The sequence below is a fragment of the Lolium rigidum genome, unplaced genomic scaffold (assembly GCF_022539505.1).
Source record: "Lolium rigidum isolate FL_2022 unplaced genomic scaffold, APGP_CSIRO_Lrig_0.1 contig_64904_1, whole genome shotgun sequence".
NCBI classification, from domain to species: Eukaryota; Viridiplantae; Streptophyta; class Magnoliopsida; order Poales; family Poaceae; genus Lolium; species Lolium rigidum.
Window position 1 is genome coordinate 9,372 of NW_025901250.1, and position 9,289 is coordinate 18,660.

General features: G+C 38.4%; 1 protein-coding gene across 2 annotated transcripts; it reads left to right on the plus strand.

Moving 5' to 3' along the window:
* Positions 1 to 385: 385 nt before the first annotated feature.
* LOC124682000 (protein YABBY 2-like) lies at positions 386 to 6,725 on the plus strand. Of its 2 annotated transcripts, none has more exons than XM_047216770.1 (6): positions 386 to 612; positions 2,986 to 3,111; positions 3,817 to 3,943; positions 5,730 to 5,778; positions 5,873 to 5,948; positions 6,336 to 6,725. In XM_047216770.1, exons 1-6 carry the CDS (start codon positions 541 to 543, stop codon positions 6,444 to 6,446), a joined length of 561 nt encoding a protein of 186 aa, XP_047072726.1. In that variant the 5' UTR covers positions 386 to 540; the 3' UTR covers positions 6,447 to 6,725. The 2 variants fall into 2 exon arrangements, with proteins under 2 accessions (XP_047072726.1, XP_047072725.1); XM_047216769.1 differs by having other exon boundaries at positions 389 to 612; positions 5,727 to 5,778.
* The last annotated feature ends 2,564 nt before the right edge of the window (positions 6,726 to 9,289 follow it).

Below are 9,289 nucleotides of genomic sequence, written 5' to 3' on the forward strand. Positions count from 1 at the left end.
TCGCCAAGCGTCGGCTCCAACCAGTGAGGTTAAATCAAGGACTTCTCACTCAAGCAGCTAGCGCTTTGCTATCTACTATATATGCCTTAAGAAAACACTACACGTAACGTTGTCGGATTCAATCAGTGAATATTTGAGTTGCGCCATAGATGCCAGGTAGTACGGATTACGAAATGCACCTAGACACCATCTTTCCGTGTGCACCTAGAGAGAGGGAGCCCCAACTGCAATAGCAATATTAGCATTTCCACCGTCATGAACGGTCCTCCGGATGGAGAGCGACACAGCAAAAAGCATCCCCCACATGGACGCACACTTGCACTAGCAATTTGCTCCTATGTGTCTCTCTACTCCATAATTTCTGTATTACACGTTGTACTGATATAAATATCGGACGGCACTCTGACCCGCTAGCTAGTGGTCCTTCGTCTCTTCTTCTACTTCATCTTCTTTCCTTCATCTTCCTCATCCTCTCTCCCCTGCCGGCCTTCCCTTTCTTCTTTTGTTCTCGATATCTTGCAACGTCGGGAGGGGAAAAGAATGTCGGCACAGATCGCGCCGGCGGAGCATGTGTGCTACGTGCACTGCAACTTCTGCAACACAATTCTCGCGGTAATATGCCCCATCTCTCTCTCCTCTCTCTCTCTCTCTCATGATTCATGAGCAGATCTACAAAGAGAGATTAGTGGAGCTAATTCTGTAGGATTTGGCTACTTTCTTGCCGAATTTGTGTTTATCAGAAAAACGGCTAAGAGATTTATGAATGATTTTGATCCTCTTTTCTTTCGCTACGCCGTGCTCCTTTTGATTTGGCCGCAGCTGAGTTTTCCTATCCGTTTCTACTTGTTTCAAACGAGACTTCGAGGAAGAAAAAGAAAGTGAATGTCAGAACAGGTCGTGGAAAATCGATCGAGCTGCTTCTCATCGAATCTATGGAAACCTAGATATACCTGCTAATCGATTAGTCTCCTGAGCTAATTCACGTATACGTATGCTCATGTCATTTGTGGGCTTTGATTTGTCTGACTAATTTCTGAAATTGCATCCCCCCGCCCCCGTTTCTAATTCTTACTGGCCGGGTTTCTTGATGGAACTTGTTGTTAGATCATCGTTGAAATTGTGAAATTGTGAAGTTCATGCCTAGCGATCATGAGTCCATGACTAACTGTACTGTGATGTCTGCAGACTTCATGTAGTAGTACTTGTTATTTTTCTTTTCCAAGAACAACAGCCCTAACCTATTTTAATTGTGGTGGTTTGATTCTAACTAACTCTATTTGAAGACAATTATGGATTTTTTTCTACTTGAATTTGCAACACAGAGCATGCAATAACAGTCATAAGTTAAGTTATTGATCTCAATAGCAATGAAACGTTGGGTAGAGTGTTGCTATTCTTTATCTGAATCAAGTCATGTTTTTTTTCCAGGAAACCGATAGGCTTAAACTATTACACGCTATAGCTAGAACGTAAACTCTTTTATTTATTTATTTATTTATTACTTGAACAGATCGAGGAACAGTAGCATACTGTGTTAGCTAGCGAGTTGTCACCTAGAAATTCTGAGTAATGGATGCTTCCTGTCTTCCGCTCTCTCTCTCTCTATATATATATCTCTCTACAGTTTGCAGTATGCGTTAATCTGGTTAAAATTGCTACTGGCAATGTGGAGCTTGTGCCTTGGTTTTTCCCCCTCTTTTTTGGGATTTTTGTTGTCCTTGGCATCAAATTAGTACTGTTTGTACTCTTCCTCTCAGTTTCTGCACCTTTATTGTTTGGTTCGTTCATAAGTACATATATGCATGACACAAGTACTTGTGTGCTGGAGTAGTAATTATAGAAAGAAAAAAAGGGAAAAACTAGCTTGATGTACACTATGAACTTGGAGATTGAAGTAATGCCGTCTTGGTCTGTGCTAACCAAGATAAAAAGGAGATTCAGCTGATATATCTCCCACTCACCAAATGGAATGTTAAACTGATTATGCACAGTGCGCATCCTGAATTAATCCAACGAGATCTTGCCTTCTCTGGAACTGCAATGCCGTATTTGATCCTCTCTCTCTCTCTCTCTCTCTCTCTCTGTCGATCTGTCTCTCTCTACATCGAAGATCAAAAGGAGAGATGGATCTAGCCTTGTTGACAAACACACCTGCATCTGCGTGACCCACTAAGATGTACTATGCACAGTAGTGCATGCTGTGTGCTTGATCGTGAGCTAGTCTAGCTAGCGCGCGTGAAGTGCCTTCTGCATGAACCATCGCTGTCATCTTCCTCTCTTTCCTACAGTGTTTATAGGTGAGATCTTTAATCCTTTTTGCACTGAAGGGAGCATGGAGCAGACATGATGGTAGCGAGCCCTGGCAGGCCATGGCTAATATTCTTTTGAGAAGAACCCTCACCATACATAATACTGCACGCATCATTCTCTAAGAAATATTTTTCATATATTTTATCTGAAAATAAGCAATTCGAGATATGGACTGTGATTTGAGCCAAGTCCCTTCATGGGAGCAAACACAATCATCTGCTCGATGCATTTGGCTCACTTGCTTATACTACTCTTTCTTATGGGAGTGAGTGCCCAAAAGAAGGAGGTTGAGGAATCAAACAAAGTATAGCTAGCTACGACCAGCTGGTCAGATTACCCCTGAAAAGAAAACGGCAAGAGTGCAGCCAATGAGCAGGCATCGGAAAAGGTTGCCCCAGTCCTGATTTGGTCCAGCAGAGCCCTGATAAAAGTCATGAAGAGCAACTATTTTACAGCAGGCACGAGTTAATTAGAGAGAGAGAGAGATGCATATCTGTGTGTAGATCTGCCCCAGCCTTTTGAAAATGTTTCGTTGGAGTTTAGCTCTTTGTTACTTCACTCAGAGAGACCTGGTTATTTTTCTTCTTCTGTTTCTACCTTTTCTCTTCGTGTTGTCTTCTTCCTTGGATGAACTAAAAAACCTAATTGGTGTGTCTCCTTGTGATCGATCTGCAGGTCAGTGTTCCTAGTAATAGCATGTTGAACATCGTGACCGTTCGTTGTGGGCACTGCACTAGCTTGCTGTCGGTGAACTTGAGAGGTTTAATCCAGTCACCACCACCTGTGCAAGATCATTCCCAGGTTAACATGCATTCCAGTGTAATAGTTCATGAAAGATCATGTTTGCATGAAATTATCTCACCTAAAGGAAGGTTGAGATGTGTATAGCTGTATATATGATATTATATGGTGTTATTCCTAGCTTCCTAAGACAGCTGTAGTGGTTTGCTAATTTGATTTAATCACATTTAAAAACATTGTGTTATATTTATATTCTTGGAGATAATACAGTCATGCCTACTGTTTGCATTATTTCTCTCTACTACTACCATAGAGGCTAGAAAGATGGTAAGTTTCACAACTGGAAGGGAGAGGTGCCAAACCATACACCTGGCTAGAGCCAAGCTTACCCTAACTCCTACTCTAGCTTATAGCAGAGAAAAGCCAGCATGCATCGGTCATGTCATGCTTCAACGCTTTATACAGTAAAGACAAACGGCAGCATGCACACTGTTCGCTCACAGGAAAGAGTTTTAATGCTCACATGCAAATACAAAAGTAGTACATTTCTAGTGTCGTGTACCTGATCGTATATTGTTATATTTTTTTGGGGTATTTTGTTATTTTCTTTTATTGATTTTGAATAGCAATCTTGCACAGCTTGCGATGTTTATACATTCCAAATCCTCCCGTGAATATATGTTAGAAGTATTCTTCTGTTCTATGTTGATAATTAAATGATGCTTCAAGTCAATGAATTAACTTTATAGTTTTGCTTGATGGCAGGAGAATCTCAAGGCGCACAATATCAGCTTTCGAGGAAATTACCCTGACTATAGCTCTTCTTCCAAATACCGTATGCCAATGATGTACTCAACCAAAAGTGACCCAGAACATATGCTACACATGCGACGTAAGATCATGCATATATATTTTGATATTTCACTTTAGTATGTGAATCGTAACTCTTTTTTTTTGAAACCTAAATTTGTATACATAGGTGAATTGCAGTACATGTGTATGGTCTTTTCTTTAGGAAAAATACAAAGTTACACCTTGAACTTTTGTACTCTCAAGCCAACTCATCAAACCGATACAAAAAACCATTTTGGTGGTTTTGAAAAGTGTTTTGCCACAAATATATAATTTTTTTTTCGCGAAAACGCAAAAACCTTGCGTTTCGATGCATTGATAGAAAAAAAAAGTTATATGTACAAGTCTGAGGGCGGATGAATACCACGCCATACAACTCGACCCAAGAAACAGAAAAGCTAATCTAGGGGAGCAAAAAGCGCACGCGCCCTGGGCACCCGTGTCCGCCCATTGGTGCGCCTCAAATATATAATGGGTTTCGCCAAGCATGTGTCAGAAATTTATCCTGCGAAAAGTACGTATCCAAAAGCGAAGATTGCCGCCTCAAGTTAGGCCAAACGGGAGAGATATCAAGCAGAGATGGTACTATTTTGCTGAAATTCTACATGACAACTATAAATCAGCCACATGTTCGCCCACCATATAAAAATGGGTTTGTTGTCTAGTTTTTGAAGTTCAAGATGTACTATTTATAGGTTAGGCAGTCCAACCATCAATATAATTTGCACCATTATCGGAGATTTTTTACAAGAAAATCTTTAAAATTGAGCACGGAAGAATAAACTTAATGAAAAGTACGATTGGTGTAGGTATTTACTATAGTAGTTTTTTTGAAAGGTTACTATAGTAGTTTTTATTATGTATACATCTCACATTGCTTGGTATCTAATTGAAAATAAAATGGACTCAATCATAGAGAAAATGAATAGAGAAATGAAACTTAAATTTCCTATAAAATATTTTGTAGTACACTTTCACTAACTATTAAGTCCCATTAAGGACATGATCTGAATATCTTGATTCGTGCAAGTCCAAATGGATACAGGAAAAAAAAGTTACAAATTGATGAAAATATCTTATAAAAATGACTACAGTTATCCACTTTTAAATCACTATGAGATATGGTCACCGACTTAGCTATTTATGTGTCGAGCATACCCCTTTGAGAAAATACATACCTCTTGCATGAATACATAAACTTGTCTTTCATGGGTAAAAACATTATACCGCTAGGCATAATCATTATTAAATAACTAACTTTGAGTTTCCATAATATCTAGTGATAATTATTAGGGATTAGTGAGTTTCTAGATATCTATTGTGTTACCTCTTGATTAATTTTAGCAAAAGTATGTATGTCCTCCATCTTTGGTGCCGAAGTCTAGAAATGATCCTCAATTCTAAAACCAAGAAAACCGCCTCACTTGATTTGTAAAAACGAATTAATTTGGTTCCTTGTATTTTTTGGAGTGGTTTTGGTGATCATGTGTCCTTGTTTTGACCAAAACCTAATATAATTAATGGCAAATTTTGACTGTTGACCTTGCCATACGTGCATGCATGTCAACACTTGGCCGATCGAAATCAAAACTAGGCCACTCATGCCAAAACCATAGAAATTTGCATGACGGATTAAGAGTATGCAGTTTTAGAAGCGTAATTAAGGACATATAGTTTTTTTTTATTTAGGAGCATAGTATATTCTACACTTACCAATTATAGTTTTTTCAAAGGGAGATACATTTATATCAAGATTCCAACAGTTTGGATAAAAATATATGTGTTTCCCTTAAATTTATGAGGATGAATCTTTGATACTGCAGCAGCTACCGAGAAGAGGCAGCGGGTTCCTTCAGCGTATAACCGATTTATTAAGTAAGTTTCAATCAATTAATTGCAAGCTTGTACTAACAATAATTAAGCGGTATTGTCCTCTACTAACCATACGATTCTGACACATAAATTTCAGGGAAGAGATACGGAGGATAAAAACAAACAACCCTGACATAAGCCACAGAGAAGCCTTCAGCACTGCAGCAAAGAACGTTAGTACATGCTACGCATAACACCTATGTTGTACTACCACAGTTTTACATTTGCAGGTCACAACTACTCCAGTTTCCACACTTGACCATAACCCATAGATTTCGTATATAACAACAACTTTCATATGCATGCATGCAAAGGAGCCACAAATTAATAGCTAAATCACTCAGATAGAAATTGACGCATATGTTGCTCTGTCATTTGCCTGGCCAAAGCTTGCATTACTGCAGATAATTCCATTTCTAGGGCATGTTTGGAATACAAATAGAAAAATTCCTGTAGATCTCAGTTTTTTGTCCCAAAGGGATTCTAGTGTTTCTCTGGATACAATTGATACGAAATACTACTGTTTAGTTTACATATCTCTCTACTGATTTCTATTTCAGTGGGCGCATTTCCCTAACATACATTTCGGCCTAGGCTCCAATGAGAGCAGCAAGAAGCTGGACGAGGCCATCGCGGCGCCTATCCCCCAGAAAGTTCAAGGTCTCTACTGAGACGAATATTCCTCTATGCATGATATTTCATATTGTAAGTAATTTAAGGAAATCTAAGTTATTTCTAAATCAGTTTGTGAGTGGGTACATAAGATCACTTGCGAGCGGCATGCGTGAAGTGAGAAAAAAAAGCATATGGAAAGTGCATGCAGCTAGCTAGCTAACGCCCATGCATATGAAAGTCTTCTGAATAAATCCCTTGATCGATCACCCTGTTGTTATTTGGTTGCTTAAAAATAATTATCCGGTTTTTTTATTATTAGGAACTGGTTTGAATAATGCCGAAATTAAATTCCTTCATCATCCATAATGTTTTCAATGGCAATGTGTAAACGGGATTTCAAGGATAATCTTGTTTTTAGATCAACGGATAATTTATTCCTTACTAAGATTGACGCTGAACTCATCAATTGGTTTTGTTGAATATTGCATTGATTACTGCCTGTAGTTGATTCAACATTGAGCCATGCAAAATCGAACAAAACTCAATCGATTACGCATCGTATTGTTCATTAGTTACCTATTTAGTAATAAAATTATTCTGAGCTACATGTAAGATACCCCATCCGTTTGTAAACATAAGCCATGTTGTTTCTGAGAAAAAATCTAGCATGTAGGGTGTATCGCGTTGCATCACTTTTCTGGACAATTATTTTATGGATTAGTTTACATTTTCTTATCTTATTCAGAGTTCTTCTCATGTCAATTGTCTGGGGTATTTCCTCCCAAACTTCTTGTATTTTTTCCTCCGTGTGCATTCTTTAATATTCGTGGTAAAAACAATATGGCTTATATCAATGAACAAAAGGAGTAGATGGTAACCAAAACGTGTCATTTCGAATTAAGAATACTACTTAACTTAATATGCGTCTTTAGTTTAAAACCCCTTTAAAATAGAGGGTTCACCTAGCACTTATTGAAATGAGAATTAGTTTAATTCTCATCCGAATGAGATCACCAACATTTGAAAATAAAATGTTAGTTGCAACCATATGGTGCAGCTGAAAAATACTGGGAAAATAGTTTAAAGCAAACACAAGTTAGTTTGAACAAGTATGAACAAGAAAAATTAACTACAATAATAGTGTAACTGAAAAATTCAGTTGCAACCATGGTGCAACAAAAATCTATCGATTGCAAACATTGTGCAACTAACCATCATGAATATCCGCGCTAATATCCAATGACCGTTACGAATATCAACGTCACTATCCAACGTATAAAGAGTTGATTGAGCTCTAAGTTAATTCTAATCTGACCACGAATTAGCAAAATTATTAGAAAAATAAATGACATTTGAGCAAACATACATTCGATCATAAATCAAGCCGTGAACATGCGGTTACACAATTTAAATATTTGTTCTTCTTTCTATGCAACATGTATTAGAATTTAGAAGCAATAATTAACCTACAAATATACTCCCTGCGTTTCTTAATGTATTAAGACGTACTATATTTTTATTCAAAAGTAAACATCTTTTAACTTAAACCAATACAGTAGAAAAAAAGTACTACAATGACCATAACATGTATTTTTATAATGTATTTTCTAAATATTGTAGATCCTTATATTTCGCCTATAAAGATTAATCAAACTTGCAATGTGTTGACTTTTGTCTATAAATATACATGTTTTATACACCGGGGGTAGTAAAACTATTATGCTTGCATTTTTTATCTAGTTGATACCGTCAGGAGGGGCTTACTTTATCTTCACTTGAAAAATGAATGTGATTGATTTAATCTCTTCGAGAATCGAGACATGCACTCGTGCACTGTATTGTCATGTTCACAGTGGACTGCGGGCGGCAATGACATGGTGCTTCGGCAGTCCACGCGCGCGCGCGCATGTATGATCGCATGCATGCGATCGTTCTGTCATGGCACGCACAGAAACACTACTAGCTGTAACTGCTAGCCTTGTTTGAAAAATAGTTGCTACTAGCTGGTGCTTCTATTTGTCGAAAAGAAGTTTATAACTTTTCTGAATTTATTTATATCAAAATAATATAGACCATTTTTATTATGTTATGTAATAAAGTTGGAGAAAATAAATATATTTATCAATCAAAAGCCACCTTTTTGGCGATATTTTTCACTACACCTACAAAACAAGAACATGATCGGAGCCATGTGCCCCAAGCTCACACCGAGACACACTATCTAATTGAGAGACCTCACCAAGCCACCCAACTGAGCTCAGAGCACAAACTGGTCATGTCATCATCTTCCGTTAAGCCATCTTTTGGAGAGCTCAACGGATTGGCCTTGACGCCGGATGAACGGCATACAGCGCCATCCCGTATCCATCGTTTCAGACCCACTTAGCCACGTGGAGGGGACCTGCAGCTTAGGGCATGTACACTACCAAGCGCTTGCAAAGGCGCTTAAAAAATCAGATCCCGACCAACTAGCCCAAGTTTTTCTTACTTTTTTCTCAAGCAGCCGCCTTCATTCTCTGTGCCGATGCTGAAAAAAGAGCTGGGATTTCCTTGGTAACTGCAGAAATTGTTTATTCTCTAGCACCTCAAATTAAGCGCCGCGTTGTACATGTCCTTAGACTATTTATGTACTGGAGAAATTAATCGATGGAATCTCTAGCTCTGAGTTCTCAGACCGAGTACTCATCTCACAGTACGTCACAGAGATCACCGACTGTGGGCTACACGTATGCATGCTTCTTAATTGCCATTATATCGCCAGCTTTTATTTGCATCGTTTCCAGTACTGAATGAGCAGAGTTAAGAATTGCAGCGACTGATAGTATCTGCGTTGAAATTGAATGTGCGTGAGCCAGAGAGTGGTACCACCGCACCAAGCTACGTTCGATAAAAGGGACTT